This window comes from Myripristis murdjan, chromosome 17 (assembly GCF_902150065.1).
Source record: "Myripristis murdjan chromosome 17, fMyrMur1.1, whole genome shotgun sequence".
NCBI lineage: Eukaryota > Metazoa > Chordata > Actinopteri > Holocentriformes > Holocentridae > Myripristis > Myripristis murdjan.
Genome location: NC_043996.1, coordinates 13,588,550 through 13,612,555, shown reverse-complemented (window position 1 = coordinate 13,612,555; position 24,006 = coordinate 13,588,550). Strand labels below are relative to the sequence as shown.

The 24,006-nt window shown below is 44.9% G+C and overlaps 1 protein-coding gene across 1 annotated transcript in view; it reads right to left on the bottom strand.

Annotated features, from left to right (window-relative positions):
• Nucleotides 1-670: 670 nt before the first annotated feature.
• Nucleotides 671-24,006, bottom strand: part of ephb3a (eph receptor B3a) — a 29,091-nt gene continuing 5,755 nt past the window's right edge. Inside the window, exons 3-15 of the mRNA XM_030075020.1 lie at nucleotides 21,144-21,816; nucleotides 18,821-18,976; nucleotides 16,357-16,692; nucleotides 15,391-15,515; nucleotides 14,223-14,379; nucleotides 13,900-14,008; nucleotides 13,520-13,572; nucleotides 12,828-12,950; nucleotides 11,861-12,108; nucleotides 9,227-9,442; nucleotides 7,615-7,764; nucleotides 5,295-5,488; nucleotides 671-2,510 (exon numbers count right to left, since the gene is read on the bottom strand). Coding sequence (XP_029930880.1) covers nucleotides 2,399-2,510; nucleotides 5,295-5,488; nucleotides 7,615-7,764; nucleotides 9,227-9,442; nucleotides 11,861-12,108; nucleotides 12,828-12,950; nucleotides 13,520-13,572; nucleotides 13,900-14,008; nucleotides 14,223-14,379; nucleotides 15,391-15,515; nucleotides 16,357-16,692; nucleotides 18,821-18,976; nucleotides 21,144-21,816 — 2,652 coding nt within the window. The 3' untranslated portion in view covers nucleotides 671-2,398. The remainder of the gene's footprint in view (nucleotides 2,511-5,294; nucleotides 5,489-7,614; nucleotides 7,765-9,226; nucleotides 9,443-11,860; nucleotides 12,109-12,827; nucleotides 12,951-13,519; nucleotides 13,573-13,899; nucleotides 14,009-14,222; nucleotides 14,380-15,390; nucleotides 15,516-16,356; nucleotides 16,693-18,820; nucleotides 18,977-21,143; nucleotides 21,817-24,006) is intronic.

Here is a 24,006-nt window from a genome sequence, read left to right as displayed (position 1 = left end):
GGAGCCCTGACACGCATGATAAATGTCAAGCTTGCTGGATGACCCAGTGGAATTTCACGCAGCGTCTATGTATTGCATGTTTCTGTCTACATGCCTCTGAGGGCCCTGTGTGTTAACCTGGAGTGTACATCCTGTAAAAGCAGCAGAGATGCAGAGCCCACCTCATCAATCTTCCCCTTGGTAGATGATCATACAGCTGCTATCTCAGCATCAAGTCAGAAGTGTTAAGTATCGGACCTCTGCGCCACCAATGGGCGAGTTTCCTTGCAGTCAATAAAAACAGAACATCGCAGGTTACCGGGTGACAGCTTGGCTCATCAATACTGGTAAGGGGAGAGACTGTGGTTGTGTCCTCCTCGCTGCCAGATTAAAGCCAGACAACACTGACATTTGGTGCAAAGCCAGCTTAACTTTGCTTCCTTGAAGCTTTTCCAGCAACAGAGGCTGAAATCCCAGAATAGTCCTGTGGTCTCACTAATTGGCAAGCTGTGTGGACTGGTCTTTGATTAATCTTAAAACTTAATGAGTCCATCCAAAGCTGCTGTGATATTCTGACTGAGGAGGTAAAACATACTTGCTATTCCCTCTTTTCATCCCACGGCTGGATGAGACGAGACCTGGAAATTCAGGCCTGGTGAACCCGCAGAGAAATCAAAGAGAATACCAGATATCCGTTTAATAATTTATTTGCATATGATTATCGTAAAAATACTGAAAGAGAAATGCTTATTTTTGTTCTAATTTTCTGTCTGTCTTTTTTTTTTTTTTTTTTTTTTACAATCTAATACACCTTTAATTGCACAGGAAAAAGTCTGCCCTAACAGACACACAATTTCTTCTTTCATTGTGACATACAGTTTTAGCTAGGTAATGATCATTAAACTGTAATTTACCAGTTGTTTGCTTCTCAACAATAAAACAAACAAACAAGCATATAAACGAGGGTCATGGAGAGGCCAAAGTCAGGTCAAATGGCTGCGAATGCTTAGCAGATTGGTCTAATAGAAATATAGTATATACAGGCAGTCTTTTAAATAGGAACTGCGCTGACAGCTGGCGTGCTTAACAAAATACATGTCAGGAGAAACTAACCAATGAGAGATTTGTACTACATGAATGTTTTGTAGGTCAGGTCCATATTAAGGTCACAAAACTACCATCAGGATAATGATCTTTTTAATTCCGACTGATCTGCAACACATTTTCCAAAGTAAATAATACAACACACCACTACCACGGGCACTTTTCATTTGAAAATCCTGAACAGCAAACTTAACAAAATATCCTCAGTGATTTTATTCTGCCTGGGCAGAATGTCTCCTTCTCGCTCACTCATTCATGTCTGTCTAGTTTGTTTAAGTGTGAAAAAACAAGCATTATAATAAAAAAGATAAGCCCCGATACTTGTAAAAAACACAGAATACTCCTTTTGCAATAATAGGCAATAACTTAGCATTCAAAACAATGCATATATGAATGAAATAAGACTAAGAAAATATGGACAATAAAGTCCATACGGTAAATGCCAACAAAGCAACAGTTATGTGGGATCTATTTCTACGTTTGCTTGTTTTTTCCCATAAAGCTTCCACTTTGGCATGCACGTGATGTGTCCCGCACAGTGTCCAGTCAGTTCCATCTCCAGGTCACAGCCACTGACCACAGAGATTGTGTGAAGACCTCAGATACTTTGTACAGAATTGTTACACAGTAAAATCTCCCAGTCCGTGTGGAAGACGACATTGAAGAGGAAGCAGATGAGAAATTTATTTTTCTCAAAAAAGAAAAAAGAAAAAACAAAAAAACAAAAAGCAAAAGGGAAAAAAAAGAAAGAGCAGAGTTGGAAAAAAATCATGATTGGATTCAACATCTGCAGATGCTGAGCTCTCTCTCTCTCTCTTAGAGTCAGTGTTGAGCAAAAACTTGACTTAATCTTGGCACTGTCGTATCGTCCTAGACGCTTTGCGAGTTCTCCCATCCACAGTCTGACCAGGTGTGCGAGGACTCGGAGGAGGTGAAGGTAAGGAGAGACCGATATCACTGAGGGAGAGGGAGCGCTTCCCAACCAGCAGAAAACACATGCAGACATGCAAACACAACCTGAGAAGGGGCAATAGGAAGTTTGGCTTTATGTCAATAGACATTTTCACAAATCCACAAGTGTCAAGTTATGAACACACATTGCAACGGTAAGTTCTGTTTTAACGCACATTAAATCTCCATTTGCTCGCAGCACGAAATCTCCGAAAAGGTCCTCTCTGTGGTGGTAAATTCCGTCATGTTTTTTTTCTCATTTTTCTTTTTTTATTTTTACATCAAGCTCTTCACGTTAGAGTTTCTAGGTAGTTTGTATGCCTTCTGTGTCCGCCGCTTCGCCTCTTGTTTTCTCCAAGTTAGCTCACACTCGGATGGGGAGAGTTTGGCTCATCTGTTGCCGAACGATTTCCTGACTGCTGTCCGGACTCTTCCTGTGGTGGCCGGGCAGCGTCCCTCCAAGTCGCAGCAGATCCCTGCCAACACACAGACACACAGGTCAGCGGCAAGTTCAGAGACACTTAAAACAAACGACAGAGCACACATCTCATTGCACTTCGGTGTGCGTGCACTGGCACTGTCACACCAGCGGATAAAGGCTGCGCATTCTTAGAAAAAAAACTGTTGGGTGGCAGAGTGAGGTTGTGAATAAATACAAGACAATGAGAATATTTACAAAATTGCTGACGTTGACCCTCCACTGCTATTTACAAAGCCCAGTTCAAACACTAAGCCGGATCAATTCATCACATTGCAGGTTTTAATAAAACTCGAGGACCTATCTGCACCATCTCAGCAAGAGAGTGACAGTGTCAGAGTGTCCTTTGTTCTCCAGCCAGTGTCCTTGTCTTTAAGGCTCTCCTGGCTGGAGATACTTTACAGATAGGGATTCATCTCATATCCTCTCTCCCTCCCATTATCTGCCCCAACATCATTGAGCAGCCAATGGGAGGTGAGCAGCGGCACTGATACGCCTGCATTCAGTAGCTCAAATGCACAGGTTTGCACAGGCAAACACAGGAGACACATGCTAAATCATGCTCTGACAACACGATCCTTTTTCTCTCTCTCTCTTACTCTCTCTTTCTCTTGCTCCCTCTCTATCTATCTCTCGCTGTCGCATACAGATGAGACTATAAATTAATCATTGGCATGTCATCTGCATACGGCGACACATAGCATGTGCACACACAAGCATGCGTGTGCCGAGAAACACACACACCCCCCTCTCCCATTTGCCCATCACAGCACTGGGCGCGCCCTCCCCCGACGCATTAAAAAGCTCATTAGCAACCTAATTAAACACATTCCTCTCTTTTAGCTTCTCCTCAATCTCCCTTATTACTCACACTTCATCACCTCCTGCTTTTCCACATCAGCAGCTCTGGCTGCTGTCTGTCCTATCACCTACATTCCAGGATCCAGCCAAGTGTAGGGGGAATTAAACCTAGGTCAGCCATTACATTTCCACACACAATTAGCTTCACTGAGCCCCAGTCCTGGCATAGGAATCGCCCTTGGGGCATGGTGTTATAGTGAAACTGTGAGCCAAGGAGATGGCAGAGAACCCGGATACTGTATGTATGAATTCTGCTTTTTGTGTCTGAGAAACTGTTGCATAGTCAGGGCCACATGCTTGAAGATGTGCAATTGATGCTTTATACATCAGCGCAGAGCTCAAGATCTACCATCTAACCCAACAGTGATGATACTGTTGACTGGATGGCTGCAAAACAAAATTTAGAACAAATACGTCAGTAAAAATGCTCACTATGTGCAGGACGTGGCTGAAGCAACATTAGGAGCCATTGAAGCTGATCCACAGAGCTTGTTACTTTCTGACTTTGCCACTCCAGCAGCTCCAAACGCATGAAGTTTCACTCGTTCTACCCAGAGGGAGATCTGCCCTCATAACAAAGCTGAAAAACAACTTGTCAGCGCACGGACGATCCATGAATAAGGCAACTTCTTCACTCTGTGACCTCCACAGAAAAAGAAATCTGTGTGAAAGAACCAGACCCCTGACAAGAAAGCCCTTCAGCTCAAAGAGCTAATCTCTTTGTTGACAACAACCAAAAGCAAAAAAAAAAAAAACGAAACACCAGCACCAAGAAGCATGAACCTTTTTGTGCTGCTGTTCAGGCCAAGAATGATGTGTTTTTTTACAGTGACACATTACTCTAACAACCCAGAGCCACAGCTTGGCTTTTCTCTGCACCAGAATCTGTCTTCCACTCCACAGATCATATATAGGCTGCGATACATGGGACAGTTTTACAGAATGAAAGAGAAAGAGGGAATCACACCGACTCTAGGGAAAAGCGCGATGCACATTTTGTTTCCATAACGACTGGCTACAAGCTGTCACTATTAACAACCGGCACGGTAAAACTCACATTATTTACCAGAAACTCCCACAACACAGCCAGCTTCCTCCCAAACGGACTCTTTAATACTGCCAACCTTTCTACTTCTACTTTCCGCATTTCTGCTGTGGTGGTTGTTGTTGTAAACTGCCTACATACTGTGATTTTTCTTCCTTGTGACTGGCTGGCTCGCAAAAAAAAAAAAAAATCCAGTCCAGTGATGTGCACTCCTCCAAAAAGTTGAACTTTTCCCAACTAGAAATTGCTCCGGTGTTGCCAACTGGCCTCCGAGGGAAGCAGCTACTGGATGCTCAAAAAGTCAGTAACAGTCGCCAGATGACATCATGCTAATTTGCATATGAAAATATAAGCGATTCGGTTCAGTCCCCTGCTGTTTGTGGAGGAAAAGGGGGGAGGGGGAGGTACGCTGCGGATGGGAAGGGCTGTGATCATCATATCCCACATATCTACTTGCTTGTACAAGCAAGAAGCGCAAATGTACGTGCACTGGCATCAGCTGTACAAATTTGTTGGAAAATGCTTCAGGAGCCAGCGCATTAACATCGATCCCCAAAAGGAAGCTAGGCAGTCGCTTTTGACAAAATCAAGTCAGCAGGGGGTTTGAAAAGTCACTAAACCAAAAAGAGTCTGTAAGAGTGCTCTGGAAGAGAATCGCTCAAAACACAAATCATAGCACCTTTTACAAAACAGACACTTTCAACCCACCTAGCTGCTGCTCCCTATTCCCTCTATAAAAAGACACTGACAGCAGCACACTGTGACCGCATGCTTTTGCACAAATTATGACAGGCATCTCTCTTAGAGTAAGAAAAGTGAGCGAGGAAACAATCCAACCGAGCGATCAAACATGGGAGTAAAGGCCCGTCCGCTCACCCTGAGTAGGTGCTGGTCACCACCTTGAGGCTGGCCGCGTTTCGGAGCAGCTTGTCCAGGGTGCTGACGATGCGGCAGAACTTGGGCCTCAGGTTCCTCTCCTTCACCCAGCACTCCAGCATCAGCTGATGGAGCACCATGGGACAGTCCATGGGCGGGGGCAGCCTGTAGTCTTGCTCCACTGCTGTCATCACCTGCCGGCCAGGAGAACCGATTGAAAAACACGAAGACAATGCAATGCACATTAAATCGCCCCTTTTGACATTTAGTGCGCAGTGTATATCTTGCATAGAGAAAATAATGGAAATCTCAGATGGATTGTCTGGGCTGGGCTGGATAGAACTGACCTGCAACAACGCTGAATGTGTTTGTGCAGAGCTGACTTTCCCTCAAGAAAAAAATGAAAAAAAAAATAAACATTGCATTTGTATTCTGCTAAGCTTTTGTTAGAGCAGTAGACAACATGAGCCCCAGTTACTGTATTACATCCTGCACGCTACGCTGCCAAACTCTCCTCTCATCTTTCCTGCAACAATCCTTACAATACTATAAAAACAACATTATCATGAAGTATTTCAGCTTGAGACGTGATTCACGGCGAGGACAATGAGTTGATGACGAAATAAAGTGTCCGCTCATTGTGTTTTCCCATGCAACCTGCATTTCCATATGTTATGCGTGTATTTCAATTCCTTGTAACAATGAAAACTGCCATTCAGGAACAATGAAGCATCTCGGTGCTGCTCCTCTTCTCCTGCTGCTTGTCCTTTGATTTTTTTTTATGCTGTGCTTCCAGTCTGCAAGTGCCTCTGTTTATATCCACGTTCTGTTGACTCTGTTGCTTATTGAGCGATGACTGTGGCACAAAAGCTACTGGGAACAATAAAAGACCTCTGACTCAAAGCTTTCATTACTGCGTGTGGATTTTGTCGCTAAAGCTATACATACATTACGGGCATTTTTCATTCTGGCTGCTTGTGCTTTATTGCTATCAGTGTTACAACCCCCTTTTGAAACGCAAGACGGAGCGCATACTCCACAGAGAGTAAAGTGGAGGTGTACACACTGCTGCGCTACTTTGCTAGGGGAGGAGGAACCGAGAGATTTTCCTTTCTTTCCGGCGAGCTCAGTGCTGTAGTTACAATGTCTGTGCAGTGCAGATAGCCTACGGGTAACGACGTCCGTAAAAAAAAAAAAAAAAAAAAAAAAAATGGAAAAAAGCTTCTCCCTGAGCACTATATGCCTCTGTGTGTGTGTGTGTGTGTGTGTGTGTGTGTGTGTGTGTGTGTGTCAGGGCTTTGCAGTATGGATTTGTGGAGGGTGGGCAGGCAGTGGTTGTAAATAAGATGGTAAAAACTAGAACACAGGCACACAGCTGCACTAGCGTCTGCAGTGTGGAGATAAAGATGGCAGACCAGGCCCAGATCCAACATGTCAGGCAGGAAATCACAGAACAACAGCTCAGCTAAAACTCCACAGGTCCCAAACTTACACAAAACCGTCTGGGTGAGGTTGTGTGTGTGTGTGTGTGTGTCAGGGCTGAACGACGTGGTGAAGAAGTCATGCTGCCGTTATTTTGACAGATATTGCGACTGTTGTACGATTTTAGGGGAAATGAAATCTTCTCGTTAATTCAATATTATCTTTCATCGCCAATCAGTAGAATCACGTTGCAATCGAGGAACAACTGTGGTGACGATACCGATGATAACAAGCCTGTTTTGAAATTCACAAACTGATAAGATTATTCGATGAAATATGTGAAGGAATGTTGATTGAAATTATTAAAGGTTTGCTAGACACATCTAACATTTCCATTCCGTTCAGTGCGATAAACAGTTTGATTATTTAACCCATTTTTTTTTAAGTCCTATCAAGATTTACATTGTTATTGGAAGGCAATCCTTATGAGTATCGTTTTATTAATTTAATCTATATCACCCAGCCCAAGTGGGAATGACCTTTGGGCATCATCATTCTTACTTTCACTGAAAAAACTAATAAAAACTGAAAAAACTAATAAAAATGATTTTTATTTAATTAATTTATTTATTTTTTGCTGGGGTCTACACCAAACAAACATATTTTCATTGTCTGGAGAATACAATGTGTAGAACAGAGCTCTGCAGTACTGTTTATAATGGTATTTTAATAACTGCAGCTCCTGCCTTTTGAATGTTGCACTTGGCCATATTGTGCTCATATTTTGATTAATCGTTCAGCCCTGGCTATTCTCTGCTTCTGCGTTTACATGCATGCTGTGAAACCTCCTGCTCTGTCTATTGTGTGAGTCTGGCAGGTGAGCGGGGGACTAACTCACGTCCTGGTTGCTCATGTCCCAGTAAGGCCTCTCCCCGTAGGACACCACCTCCCACATGACGATCCCGTAACTCCACACGTCACTGGCGGAGGTGAACTTCCTGAAGGCGATGGCCTCCGGCGCCGTCCACCGGATGGGAATCTTCCCTCCCTGCTCAAACACACAGAGGGGGGGGGTTGGCGGCACCCTTGGAGACACAGCAGTCATTCTAACCACAAGCACACACACACACACATACACACATGCACACAAAAGGAAGGAGAGACGCAAACAGGCAGCTGCGTGCTTCCACAACCACATAAGGGGGCTTGCACGTGCACCCTCTCATGCACACACACTTGTACACACACACACACACACACACACACACAGAGCTGATGCAAATTTCACAGACGGTCTTGAACACCAACACAAATATTGGCACTCAAGAACAGTCATGTGCAGCACATGTGAAACAAGTGAAGGGGATTAAATTGACAAGCTCAATTAAACATGCTCAGAACACACAAACACAAAGGACTGGCGATGCCCCGATACGACACTGTATCAGCACCAGCACCAGGCTGCTGCGGTGGAGGGTCTGTGTTGACCTTACGCGCCCTGCCAGCTTTCTGCTTTGCTTTGACTTCACAGCAAAGACACAAGCCGGTGTGGATAAATCCAAAATCAAATAAACCACAGTTGTATGGACCAAACAGAGTAGCGAGCTCATCGTCCTTGTTATGACATTAACTGCAGAGAGAACAAAAAATCAAGTGGCTTGTATTTTCTCATTCCAAAGTGATGGACTTGATGATGGAAGTGGAAAGCCAAAAGCAGCGAGACGGTGAGAAGAGTACTGTGGATAGATCACTGAAGTTCCTAAACGACAAAAATGAATGGGATTTCTGGTTCATTCATGCTTTAAATATATTAAACCATCACCTTAGAAAAACCACAGGATTAATGCATTACCTGTTATCTACTTCATCTATTTTTATATAAGTACATGGTGTGGACGGGACACACATCCTGAGATGGTAACTTCAATGTAGTGCTTGCACTACATTGAACTTTTTTTTTTTTTTTTTTCATTGCAGCTTCAAATTTGTTCAACACCTCATCCACAAATAAAGTCATCCATGATAAATCCAAAAATATTAGGCAAAGCAAGGGGCATCGGCTTCAGAGTTGGAAGCGGTAATTTTGTGCTCCAGTGTGTTTCCCATTTCTCCGGTGAGGCAACAGAACTGGAGGCTCTAAATCACTGCGGCGGTCTATTGGAGATTTTAGCCAAGACTAATATCCGCAAGCAAAAGCCCTGACTAACATGTCAGAAATAAAAACAAACTGTCTGGATTTTCTCCATTTGTGGCAGGCAGAAGGCAAAAAGAAATATTTTATATCAATAATTTGTTGGGTGACCTCAAACTAACAGTTCAAACCTAAACAGCTCATGGATTGGATCTGGACTTTGAGTCAATACTCAAACAAGTTTTATATTCAGTATTGATATCAGCATTGGGAAAGTGGCATCGGTGCATCCCTACAGAGGGCCAAACTAAAGTTAGTAAATACACATACACACACACACACACACACACACACACATCTACACAAAACCCATACTGACCAAAGAGCTGGTGTAAGTGGGGTCGGAGGAAGTGTCATCGAGGAAGCGCGACAGGCCGAAGTCTGAAACTTTGCAGACCAAGTTGCTGTTGACCAGGATGTTACGAGCAGCCAAGTCTCTGTGAACGTAGTTCATGTCTGACAGGTACTTCATGCCTGCAGCGATGCCGCGCAGCATCCCAACCAGCTGTGTCATGGTGAAGCGCCCGTCATTCAGCTACAAAGACAGAGCCAGAGCCGGGGTGGGGAGGGAGAGAGAAGGCGGTTAATGAAAGGGAAGATAGAGTGAAAAGTGAATGAGGGTCCAAACAGACAGAGGGAAAGTGATGTGTCAAAGTGAATAGAGAAGAGAAAGCGAGGAGAGGAGAGGAGATAAGAGCGAGGGAGCAGGAGAGACACAGAAAGTGCAGGCGAGGCAGAGACAGCCAATCAGTCACTGAGTCTACATAAACATGACATCTGTCATAATGTTTCATGGCTGCCCCTGTCAACCAGTGACAGCTGACCTTTTCATGCATGCTGTCCAATTAGCTGAATAATTAGACTCCTTACTGCGGCACTAGAGGCATTAAAGGCTTGATATTTAATCCCAACAAAAACAGAAACAGAAAAACAAAAAGCCACAATGCTAAAATTAAAAACAGAGAAGTGGAGTGAAGTGGAGATTTTTTTTTTTTTTTTTTCATGCCGAAAACTGATTGACAAACTAGTTAGAGGGACCGGTAGTGCAGAGTGTTAACATGCGTTCTTTGAAGTAAAAAGCTTTGTTTGCATTTTTAGTTTGGGAACATTAAAGTAAAATTGGTCTGTCAACTGAATTACAATGGTTTGAGAAGGTTGTGCAAAGCTTGTTTTCCATTTCAAAGTCTCTGACTTGCAAAATCTACCCTTTTTATGCTAAAAACTCCGAAGCTTTAAAAACCCAAGATTAGGGCTTTGAGGGTTTCATTTGCTCATTATTGGCCACATTTACCGAGAGAGCCACAGCAGGAACACTAATCTAGGATAAACTTTGTTTTTTAGATTGTAATGAATGAGACAGTCAGGAAACCCTGGTCAGTGATCCTAGGTCAGCACTCCAGCCGGCGGAGGCTTATAAATGAGGCCCATTGTAACTACAAGCCCGATAAGAGTACATTTAATTAATACAAGTCAATGAGACGTCAATCCGCAATTAACTGACAGATAATGAGGAATTTCCTCTAACCCTCTGCGGTGCTGAAACTGCACGCTGAACTTTCTTTCGTGACCTGAAGATCAGCAGAAATGAAAAATAAAAAAAAAAGAAGAAGAAGAAGAAGAAGAAGAAACAGTTTGGGACACAATCAATGCCTTCTTTGAATCCACTAAAGGAAGAAAGCAAAGCAGACATGACAAGCTGAAACCATAAACATTTCTGCTTTGTAGTCTGCACACTCCAATGAAGTCTGACAGAGAAACAAGCTGGAGTGGATGGATGTATAAACAGGCATGATTCATAGCAGGCCTTCAAAGCCATGGTGGCTCTCTCTTCTCTTCACTGGTTCTTGGTTTGTGCGTGTGTGTGTGTGCATTTGTGCGCACAAGTATCTGCACGCACATAAAAGTGTATGTGTGCATCGATATCTCCAGGCATCTGCATAGGAATGCCCGAGTGTGCCACAGTCTGTGTGTGTGTGTGTGTGTGTGTGTGTGTTACTCTATGGGGGCCTCATTAGCTCAGTGCTCAGAGTTACTCAGAGTTGCTCTGAGTCACGGGCTGTGTGACATTGGTGGGAGCGGGGGTGCAGACAGCACAGGCCTTGGACTTTTTTGCGTTATTTGTCGGACAGCTGACTGCGAGGAGTGAGTGAGAAGGAGAGAGAGAGAGAGGCTCGAGCTGAACTCACAGACACAATTCCCCCGCTGGAGTTCAGATAAGACGAGAGGTATCGAGAAAACCCGGCGCTTTCACGCTGCACACCTCAAAGCTCATCGATATCAAATGCTGCCCGGTGTTTTTTTTTTTTTTTTTTTTTATCAGGGATTGGATGGTGTGATCAGGGTTGTGTGTAAGAAGACGGTCAGCCATGTAGCTCTGAAAGATGAGCTGCAGCAGCATCAGTGCCCCTCTAGCGTTAAGTAACCCTTTCCAAGGTAACATCTACAGTAGGAAGGGTTATTCACGGCGTGCTAATGTATGCAGCTGTGCAAGAGAATACTTTGTTAAATGTAAATGACATATAAGAGCCCTCTTGAAGCTGGAAATGTACTGTGTGACCTCTGCTCACATCCTGCCTTTATTTAGCACTGACTTGTGTGTGTAGGTGGTGGCGTCCGGAGCTGAAACTCCAATCAGTAATGTATTCTATAGCGGTACAAAGACTCTCTAATACACCGAAGCGAAACTATCCAGAGGTCTAGAGTGTGACAGTTTTCCACCAGGAGTTGGTACATTGGAAGCCTGTCAGTATCACTCAGTCATGTCAAGCAGAGAGACTATGCCTGTCTCCAGGCGTTATATTACACATTTAATCTCTATCACTCAGCAACTGAGTGCCTCGGGGTGTTTTACAGAGTAAAACTGCGTGTTCCTCCCAGCTTTGATATAAACAGAACAGTAATCTTCTCTGTCAGAGTTGCTGCGAATGTGGCACACACCACCCGCCACGCTTACCCTGAGGAAGGAATCGAGCGCTCCGTTCTCCATAAATTCGGTGATGATAAGGACGGGGCAGCTGCGTGTCAGGACGCCTTCGAGCCGGATCACGTTGGGGTGGTCGAACTGGCCCATGATTGACGCCTCGGCAAGGAAATCCCGCCTCTGGCGCTCGGTGTAGCCGGCTTTCAGAGTCTTGATAGCCACCACCACCTCCCTGCGACCGGGCTGCTTGAGCCGCCCACGGCACACCTCGCCAAATTCACCTGGGATGAGACAACAGGGAGGGGCGCGGGGGGGTGGTGGGGTGATGGGGGAGAAGGGTTGAGTGAGCCGGGGAAAGAAGAGGAATCGTGGAGGAGAACAGGAGGTCAGGGAAAGTGAAGGAGAGGGAATATTACTGGTCTGTACGGAGGAGAAAAGTCGGATTCAGGAGTGAGGGGAGCTGAGCTGAGAGAGCTAAGGGTCAGCTTCGACTGCAGGGAGGGCGAGAGAGACGAGGAGAGGAGAGGAGAGCGACAGACAGGAGGTCAGGGGTCTAACATGTTGAGGAGAGAGGGAGTGACCTGTCTCGAATGCAACCTGGGGGCGGTGGAGGGAGAGAGAGGACGCGTGAGGAACTTGGGGGTTCTGCCTTTGGTGTCTGAGTAAGTGTGTTTATGAAGGAGAGAGAGAGAGAGAGAGGACGAACGAGCAGGAGCAGACTGTCATTTGAGGTGAAGTTAACACACGACATGCTGCTTGGAGAAACAAAACAGACTGGGGGGAGGAAAACCTAAAGAGAAGATATCACTTCAAACCCCTTACACACTCTGAACCCCAACACTTTTTTTTTTTTTGCATACAGAAGACACCACAGCCTTGAGGGCACACTCCTGTTAAAATAAGGAATTACAGAAAAACAAACTGAATTATTCCCAGTAACTGCTGTGGGGGGAGAAAAAGAAATAAATAAATTGAAAAAATAAATTATGGTATTGTTTACCTGCACCGATGACTTCTTCTATTTTCACACAGGAGATGTCTATTTCTTTGGCAAACTCATGGACGGCTTCATTGGGGTCCTCGTACGTAAAAGGGTCGATGTACACTTTGACTCCTGGAGAAACTGAGATGGAAAAGGAAAAGACAGACAAAGTTTTCATACAAATTTAATCATACCTCGGCAGACTAGGTGATACGGACAGAATCAAATATCACAATAGCTTTGACATATCAGTATCTCAATAATGTAACAGCGACAATTGTTGCCTTTATAAGATATTAACCCACAAATTATTTTTGATAAACAGTAATTAGTAATATGGTTATGATAGCCAAACAGATAGAGGAAAATAATTGAACAGTCTAATAAGTTCAGAAAATTGCATTTCTTTACTGTGCTGCAGGCTTTGAAATTTACATGTAACTCAAGCGCATATGAACTGGTCAAAAGGCTGCCATTTTGCTTCTTGTTTGGATTTTGCAGCTCATCTGATGCATCGGGTCATGACTTCCATTCAGGAAACAGAAATGGTTTCCTGCTTCAGTCAGGTGATTGCATAATTGGGATAATTGATTGAATCTTTTGGTTAACTGTGTTGGCATGAGCAAAATACCACAGATGCAACAGTGCCCAAGGATGAGAGACATCTAGAACACACACACACACACACACACACACACAACACAACTTACTGTATTGCTGTAATTTCTCTGTGTACTCCATCTCAGAGCCGCTGCGTTGCTTCCTGTAAACAAGCAGCACACAAACAAAATCACATTCACGTAATGAATCTTCAGGCTTGGCCAATTTCAGGTGCGGGGAATGAAACTAATATCTAACTTAACTAGCATATGATACCACAGACTGCCAGGGAGGAAAATCACAGTGCAATTCTGCTGCTTGTTGATGTTGTTTTTTTTCCTGTTCAGCGCTCCTTTTTGAAGCTCGAGAATAACTTCACACCTTCTGAAAACAGGTTAAATTGAACGCGAGTCTTTGTTGACAACGTATCTAATAAAGTGAAGCGGGTAGTTCGGCGGGGGGTGTGTTGGTAATAAAATCACACACTCACTTAAGGCAGACCACAGCGATAACCACCAGGGCAACGATGACCACCAGACCCGCAGAGGCCGAGCCGATGATGAGAGGCAGCTGGTCCTGCACCGACTTTTGAGGGTCACCTGGGAGGAATAACACACACATCCACACAAATAAGTAAACAACCGCAGAAGCGATGCCTGAGGGATTATATAATGGCGTGCACTGCATGTATAATTACCACCAATCAAGCAATCAGGGCAGCCATGTAACCTATTTATCCTAAACATGCACGAGGAACAGTGTCCCTCCAGAGTATCGACAGCAGGCTCTAAAGCAGGGAGAGGAGCTCCGTACTGTGCAGGCTGGTGCTGAAGTCCATGGGGTTGCTGTAGCGTCCGTACCCGGCAACCGTGCGAGCTCTGACCTGCACCACGTAGGGTGTGGCGGCCCGCAGCCCCTCCACCTTGGCTGAGCTGTGCTGGGACGTCACGGTGTGGGACATCGCCTGGCCCTGTGGAGCAGACTGACAAAATCAAACATCATGATATCTTTGACCGAATACCTCGATAAGCACTGGGACGATATTGCAGGGATGCCTACTGGTGCCTTTATAAGATATTTACACACAAGATATTTTCAATAAACTATGATTAGTAATGTGGATATGATGACCTAGAAGGTCGAGGTAAATAATATCCGAGCTACAACACTGTAAGAAGTTCAAAAAATTGCTTCCCTTTACAGTAATTCAGCCTTTCCAACCAGGAAAAGACAAAACTTATACCATATCATGATATTATGACATCTAAAATCCCAGATGATATCTAGTGTCATATTGCGATATTAATAGAATATCAGTGTTTCACCCAGCCCCAGTCAGCATCTCCGTAGTACTCAGAGGCCCAAGTGAAACATCACCCATAACAAAATCTAGGCTTTCATCATTTAAAAAGAGATTTTCAATAAGCTCTACAGCCATATAAATGAATAAATAAATAACCCTCATCGTACTCAGTCATGTAGTCTCCTATTCAGACCGAAAATCTTGTTTTTCTTCAAGCTTGTTGGAAAGATTTACCAGAGGGATGAGATAATCCCTCTTGTCTCCAATGCTGATCAACTTGTTTTCAGAATTTTCTTGAATCAAGCGTCATTTTCTTGATGCTTGGTGGGTTGATCTGACGTATTCTGCGTTGTTTCAACATGTTTACACTTGTTCCCAGAAAAAAATCATGAAACAAGTGAAACTGAAGAAGAAACGAGTGAGAATATCTCATCCCACAGGCATTTTTTTTTCTCACTTCTTTTCAGAAAAACAAGATTTTAAAACTGAATATGAGATGTAATGACGTGCTGAGATGAAGGTTTTTTGCAGGGCACCGGCTAAGACTTGCTTGTTTTTTTTTGTTTTTTTTTTCAGTGCACTGCTGCATGAGTGTCTGACTAAATGACTTTAAGATGGAGAGTTTTTTTTGCAGCATATGACCTACATTAAGGCAGTGGGTGAACAGCTGTTTCTTACCCTTTCATAGTATTTAATCTCGTAGTCGAGGATGACTCCGTTGGGTTTCTCAGGTGGCAGCCATGACAGGCTGAGTGTGTCTGCAGTCGACCTCATCAGGTGGACGGTGGGCACCGCCGAAGGTGCTGGGGGGTCAGATGACAAAGAAGACGGGTTACAAGTTACTTGAAAATTACCGCATGTGCAGCGAGGCAGCCCGGTGGTTCGAGAGCTTGTCCTTCAACTGGATGACCCAGGTTCAAATCCTGCACTGGCAAACATGCGCTGTGAAATCCTCGCTTTTAAAACACTGACTCACTGCCTGCTCGGGCCAAGGGGAATGACAAATTTCCTTTTTGGGACTCATTAATGCCTCACAGGATTATTAAGACAAATTATTATTCTCAAAACCGAGCAGATTTAGACAACAGCACATGCTTCACCTTGATTGTGTTCCGCGATATATTGATTTGTGAGGCTTGAAATTGACTTAACTGACCGGCACTGTCATGGCTCCAGAGACGGCACTAAAGTGGATTAATTGCAGGTTAACTGAGAGTAATGACGATCTCGGAGAGGTGCTGACCGGTTTGGCCCATGATGACACCGCAAATATTATGTGGTGATGCTGAAAGGTGACATTGTCGGTGAGAAATATAAGAAATTGCCTGGTTGGTAATATGCTGACAATGGGAATATGCAGTGTCCTATACATTTCATCTGCCTTTCCTGTAACTCGCAGTGCCATCCCAGCACAGAGGTCCTGCACGTGCCCCCTCTTGATGAGCTTGTTCACCGATGTTTACTGACAGCGTTAATGCAACTGAGGATACTAACAGCTGACGCTCATTGGCATTGACTGGACTGGGGATCCACTAACCAGCCTGTTTGATAGTGATGTTAAGTGGTATTGATTAAAGCACCACCACCGATCCGCTCGGTTTGTGGACACGTCACAGTGTAATCGACAGAGCTCCCGCTACTAACCGGCCTGGTTGGTGGTGATGTTGACGGTGGAGTAGCTCGGGGCGGAGGGGTTTTTCCCAGAAACCCCGTTGACAGCCTGGACCTCGAAGCTGTAGCGGGTGTGCGCCTGGAGGTTCCTCACCACCACTTTCCTCTGCCGCAGACCCAGCCTGCGCGGCGCGATGTCCACGTTGTCGTCGCAGCGAGTGCACGGGCTCCGGTCTCGCAGGCACTTCTTGCACACCACGTTATACACCAGGTCGGTCCGCCCGCCCGTGTCCTCGGGCTCCTCCCACTCCAAGGACAGCGAGGTTTCATTCACGCTGGAGATAACATTCTGAGGTGCTGAAGGGATAGCTGCACACACACACACACGCCAGCACACGCACGCACAAGCACAAAGGTGTCCAAGACGTCAGGTAGGCAGGCAGAGATAGAAGAGCAAGCATGCACACACACACACACACAAACACAGACACACACACCACCGAGACTTTAGTCTTCTCTCTGCTCGATGATGAAAGCAAAACCTGTTTTTTAATATCTGTGTAAGAGGGTGACACGAGGTTGTATTTCATCTGCAGAAATAGGCTTTACAATAAAATAAATAAATAAATAAATAAAATCCTATTCTCTTTTTGATATAAAGGCATTTTCCACAAAAAAGAGACATGACAGAATGCTTTATAGACCCCCAGACAAAATCCTTGGAATCAAGCAGAGGAGATGGAGTGCATAGAAAAAGATCACAAGAGGAAAAAAAAATCTTGTGGGGGGGAAAAATAAAGTAAATAAATCAACACATTCAGAAATAGGAGGATAAATAGGACATGTCATGCATAGCGAGAACAGCACTGAATTCATTGCTCTTCACTTGGTAATGTACTCTCAGGAAGCACTCATTCCCATGCATAACTACATAAATAGCTATGGTGTATAACCCACGTCCATCCCCATGTGCAACATCTCCATTGCTATTCATAGAAGTTGGATAATCCACAATGATAGAAATTCATATTCTTGTATCAGTATACCCCAAGGCCGCCACTTCTCAATAAGCAGTACGGCGGTTTGAGTAAAAAAGTATTTGAAATCTGGATAAAGTATGATAACCACTGAGGGAGGCAACAAAGATTGGTTCAGCCGACACTCTTTTCATCCTATTACAGCAAAAGAAGAGAACTGCTCTCCCTTAAGCTTCCAGCTGGGGAAAATCTAACCTGTCTCAAAGCAGAGCGGGCGAGGGAGAGCGAGGTAACTAGCGCTGCTGCATGGCACGAGCGAGGAAAAGCTTTCAGGGCATCTTCCCTCGCGTCTGCTTCTCGTAGCCAAAACTGCCAGTCTGCCGCGTTCAGTTCCACATCCAGCTAGCCCCAAGCCGGGTTTCACTTGCCCTGTCTTCTCTAATTAGGCAGGCACAGTTCAGAGTGGAGCCTCTTCTAATTGGGCACCCATCTAAAACACACGCTGAGTCCAAGCTGCCGGCCATTGACTGGCTGGGCCCTCTCTTGTGCAACACACCACTTCCAGCACAAAGCACAGACTGCCTGGCACAAGCTCTGACAGACCATTGGGACAGAACTGTCAGGGCTGTGTGCACGTGCATGCGAGTGTGTGTCTACGCGTGTGCGTCCCGTGCTCATGCTGCCTGCCTGCCTGCGTGCACTGGTCAATGTCACAGTCCAAAGTGTTCCTGTGACGAGAGTCCCGGGAAGACAGTTACGGGCCGTGTGTGTCATTTAACGCAGTGAAGGGCCCCTTGGGGAGGATTTCACACGAGCGAGGCGGCACATGTCGTTCTTCATCAGCGCGACTGCTGGGACTTCTCGGAGAGACCTGTCCACGGAGACGCTGCGGTCAACGCCACAGCCTAGTTATGACACAGCGCACTGTTGTCATGCAGTGGTGCATTGCAAGAAATAAATAAATTAAAAAAAAATCCATCTTAATAAGTCATTTCATCTCATATTCAGCGTTAAAACCTTGTTTTTCTACTGACAAGTGAAAAAAAAAATCTGCCAGAGGGATGAGATAATCCCACTTGTTTCCAATGAGGCTTCAATTGTTTGAGGAATTCAGGCAGATCAGCCCACTACTATCAAGAAATTGACACTTGATTTTCAAATTCTGGAAACAAGGTGATCAGCATTGGAAAATTCAGAGATGTTTCATGTGTTTGCAGAGAAAGACGATTTTTACTACTGAGAACACGCGATTTGTTAAACTGGATTCTTTGCAGAGTGGCTGTGTCCCAACTTCTCCCCGGGACGTTCCCTCCAGCAAATACTCATTTTACTCCAGAAACAGAAAAAAGTCTACACAGAATGACTGAGGCAACCTGGCATAGATAATAAACTTTATGCCCTTTAAGCCTCCATTTGACCTTTGGAAAGAAAGGTTCCACATAAGTAAATTCCAGCGTTCAGTTATTTTATTTTATTTTTTTTAACTCGGTCCACCGTCTGTCTGGCGCAGGGTGACTTACTAGTGCAGGCAGAGTCAGGAGGGTCGCTGTCGGCTCGGTAGAAACCATTCTGGCAGGGGCAGATGTTGGCTCCCCGTGCGCTGGTGCGACTGTTGGAAGGGCACGGGACGCAGGATCCCTCCCCGTATCTGGCTTTGAAGGTCCCGGGGCTGCAAGCTAGACGGGAGGAGAAGAAAACGAAAGGGACAATGAGAAATGAATGCCGCTGCTGTCAGGCTGCTGTAGAAATAAGCCGCTATCATATCTGTCACGGCGCAAAAATCTAAAACAGTCTGGCTTGAGCTGACATTTTAAAAGTACCCTGTAAACCCGGTGTCTACGGGTGAAAATTTCGAGACTCGCGTAAGAAAAAGAGAGCGGTTAAGCCTGGAGTCTTATCTATGCATTCGCGTATGCTCTCCCATTTTCACTGTTTCTAACAGGTGACATTAATCTCCCCGAAAGAGAGCGGCGATGACAGCAAAGTTCCATGTTGAAGAGGAAGAAAGGGAGGAGAGAGATGAAGATAGACTGCTGACAGTAGATTGCTGTTGTCAGACAAACAGGGATTGAGAAAGCTTCTGAGAAAAGGGATACACCCTAAACCCATCAATCAGTGTCTGTTCGGTGCTAAGCTCTCCAAGCCTCACCACTGAATACAAACAAGGCCTCCAGATGCATGCAGAACAGCTCAATAATAAACCAATACATCAATTCAAATGGAGGGACGTCGGGCTAGACATGAATTAGCTGTGGAGATTTATTAGGAAAAATATACAAAGTACCATAATCTTATACGATGTGTCCAAGCGATTAATTCAAATTCCAAGGTGTCAAGCTGAAGGTTGGCTGATATCTAGTCTTAGGGATAAACCAACATAAGCCCGGACTAAAGAAGGATTCAGATAAAGGGGATTAGCAGTAAAGGGTCTGGATATATCAGCCTCTAGAGCCCCACATTTCTCTGTTTGCCACATTCCTAACTGGTGGTGTAAAATTGGGGACTCTGGCAAACATCTGTCCTATCAGCGTGAGGGCTCATAAAACCCAGCCAGCGAGAGAGTGTGATTAACTAGTTAGGCTAAGTGGTCTTTCAGTTTGAACTCAAGTTCCAGCCTAATTCCCAAGAACGCCACTTTTAGGGAAATCAGTGTAGCTAATGGCCTACATTGTAGCTCTAAAAAAAAAAAAAACCCGCAATAAAAAGCCAAGAAAGATAAGATGAAAATGTAGCTGTTTTTTTTTTTTTTTTTTTTTTTTTATGCCGCTTGTAATTCGCCAAGACCTTAGGGCCTTACACACTCTCTGATCTGATTTATTTTTTTTCTATTACACACCGCATCATCATTTTCTTTTGTTTGTTTGTTTTCCCAGCTTCTTTCAAGAGGGTGCTGAATCACCTCACTGTCTTGCTTCAATCCATTAACCTCTTTGGAGGGCATGATGATTTCCCCCTTTTTTTTTTTTTTGATAGTACTCTCTCCCTCCTCCCCTGTCTTCTCTCTCTCCCTCTTGTCTCCCTTCCTCCTCTCCTCCCTGCCTCCTCTCCATCTCATGCAGCGTTTGGCTGTGAGCAGCAGCGGGACGGAGGTAAGAAATGAAATGTCTGAGTGATTAATGTTAGCGTGGCAGTGTTGGCTCACGTTGGTCTGAGTGGTGTTAATGAGCGTGGCCGCCTGTAGATTAACTAACGGGAGGCCGTAGAGGAAATTACACTTCCTCACTGCAACTGCTGGCTAAAGCTCTGGAGAGCTTTTTATCAGGCATTGGCGGCAAGCTTTTAACCTTGAGACGCCAAATGGCAACGAATGAGCTCTCTAGCGCATGTTATACACTATTTCTCACGCCCAGGTGAAACGATGCTTCCGTCGTCTTTGCTTTCTGCGCCCGGCCCCCCCACCGCTCCCCGCGCCCCCCCTCACCACCACCACCACCCCTCCCCCTTTCTTTTCCCTTCCCCGTAGCTGCTTCTTCTGCCCGTGCTTTGGCAATTCACACCTCTTAACTTGCACTATCTTTCTTTCTCTCTTAAATATCTCTCTTCCCTAGCCTTCGAATACCTTTTCCTCCCATTATCTGCTTTTTCCTTGCACAAATCTATTGGCTCTCTATTCCGTGCCTTCCCGCTATCTTTCTCTCCCTCCTGTCCTGCTCTCACAATATTTGTATGCTGCTCCTCTCTGCAACACCTCATTAATTCATACTCTCCTCCACCCTCCTTCACCCCCTTTCAGGAGCCACACAATAAATGCAGAGAAGAGGGCATAGACTGAGGTGACTTGCATTGAGCATATAAAAAAGGTTTAGTTAAATAAAAGTCGAAATGTCTCTTAAATACACTCACCCTGGCACTGAGTATCATCTGCAGATGGTTCAAACCCGGCTATGCAGGTGCAGGAGCCCACAGGAACCATCCACTCCCCGTCGCCATTGCAGTACAGCTTGAGAGGGACGGACTCCTCCATAGCGTTGGACACACAGGCCCCCGGGGCTATCACTAAGGAGGTGGCTTCTGCCCCCGTGGCCGTCTCGGGGAACACAGCGAAATTGGCAATGGTGGTGGAGCACTTCTTAAAGAAAACCCTGACTGAGATGAGAGACATGCAGGCGCCGAGGTCCTGGAATGCCAGGTAGAAGCCGGCTTTGGAAAGCGGGCCGAAGCTGCGCACTTTGGTGTTGATCCTGCCTGCCTCCAGCAAAGAAAAACTCTCGTCCGGGGCGATAGTGTCCACCTTCACGTAGGGGTTCTCCCTCCAGAGAGGGCTGTTGTCTGTGGCTGTATCCCCCTCAGACTCGTAGTAGAACAGATTAAAGGTCTCTTTGCATGAGCCAGGGATGTTGGGGATGCTGGCGCAGTCGCGAACGGAGAACTTGAGCTCCACGTAGACACGCAGCACTCCCTTGCGGGGAATAAAGTCCGTCCTCAGCCAGTTGTTCTGGTTTGGCTGCCGGACGTTACACACCTGGTACGTTCTGATGGGGCTCATGGAGTCATCGTAGCCACTAACCTCCTCCCACTGTGGGAAACAACAGAGAGGCATGGTGATGAAAGGGAAGATGACAGCTGTGATCTGTAAAAGCTATGCAAAATATGCACTAATGAAACACGGATGAAAACAATGGGGCGAGACGAGGGTTAAGTTTAAGTGTAAGATGAGCCATAATAAGTTCTTCTATTTCTGGCACAGAAACAACTGAGGAACAACAGGCGCCCATTTGCTGATATTAATTAATACAAAGCAATATCAAATGCGGCGCAACCTAATCCAAAACTCTCAAGTATGGAGGGCATTCAAATCCACTGCAATGTTCAGATGTCTGAAATAACCTGAGACACACTTGGAGATCAAAATGCAAAACATGCACACTCACGTTCCAAAACGTGTTCTGCATGTGTGCTCTGTGTGGTGCAATTTGCAGATAAAATGCTTCTAATTGGGTGAATCATTCAGAAAATTCCCATCATTACACACTATTAATAGAATATACTTGCCCATTAAGACATATTTCACGCATTATGCCTATTTAACTAACGGCGCCGACTGTGATGATGGATGTCGGCTTTAAAATAAAAGGCTGTGCTGTGGGCCACAAACCATCACAAACGTCATATCTATAGGAAGCAGAGCTGCCGTATAATATCGTTGCAGTTAGTGCAACAGCCTCAGCAGGAATCCCGCTTTCTAAATAACACATAAATTGCTAGTTGTACTGAGAGCGACGAGAGTATGCATTTTAAATGGAAACATTTGCCATACATCCAAGTGGTTATTCTAATGCAAACAGTGTGTTGAGTTATTTATTAAAATGGCCATCTAAATGCAAAGTCATAACTGTGATTGCAGCACGGCTCTGTAGAGCACTTCAGGTTAAAGGGGATATACCGTATATGTATTTTTCAATGTCTACTTCTCGTATATATATTTGCATCCAATCTAGTGAGTATACCGGGGAAAGGGAGCTTCTCAAGGCATGTAGCTTTGAAAATAGCGGTCCGACGACATGGACACAACTTCCTCTCTGTCGATAAATGTGAAATAAATCAAAGACCATTTTGGTTCAAAGCTTAGGTAATAGTTGCCGGTGCATATGGTTAGTAATGTCACAGTCTACTAGCATGATATATTGGTATTCATATTACAAATGGCCACATTGGTCAATAAATTTTGTCCATGAGGAAATAACCTTGTGAGAAGTCAATCCTTTTTGATTTTTTCCCTAATTCCCCCCTGGACTAAATGCTTCATTTCCATAACAAATGAGCTTTCCAGAAATTGATTATTTCCACTGGAAGAAAATAATGCATAACTCAACGCACGTGTCAGAGTTTGTGCGCAATTTATTCCCCGACGATGAGTCCAAGAGTCAGCATTACATGCCGTAAATCACCAGCAACACGTTGATGCACTGCCTGACAAATATGATAATTGCCGGCCCCAAACGTATGGGCTTGTCAGGCACGAGGAGACGGGCTGCCTTGCCTCTCCTGACATATGACTTCATGGATGCTGGGACATTCAGAGCCGGGCCTTGTAGGGAAAGAAGAAGCTGGGCTGCTGGAGATCGTTTCCATGGCAACCCACCGTTTCCATTGACTGACTTTGCGCTCACGTAGCAAAGACAAATTACTCTGGCCGGGAGTGGGGGAGGTCTGTCAGGCTGTTAGCCCCAGGGTCAAATTCATGTTGTTTTATTTTCTCGCCATTTCTATGGGGGACATCAACTGAAAACCTTAATTCCTGCTTGTAATATGCTCTTGGGCCCGCGTCATAAAAGACACACACATGCTTTCAATTATCAAGCCTTCTCTCCCGCAGCGACATGCAAGGTATAGCCCACCTAATACTCTCTACACACTGCAGAGGTTTGGATTGTTTGTTTGCTTTTTTTTGCTTCGGGTAGAGGTACAACAGGCACGTTCTGAGGAGTTACCTATTTTCTGATTTTTCGAGATATTCTAAATATTTGGTTCATTTCCTAAATTGTCGCACAGTGGGTTTCTCATTTGTCCTCAGTAACCAAGAAAGCAAACATACACTGTGTAAACAAAGATATAAAACAGTGGGAGGTGAGTTGTTCAAGGCGGAGTGGGCTCTTTAACAAGCAAATGGAACAAATGCTGTGAAAATAAGGGAACACAAAATGAGCTATAGGTGTGCACACGCTCACACACTCGCTCACACACACACACACACACACACACACAC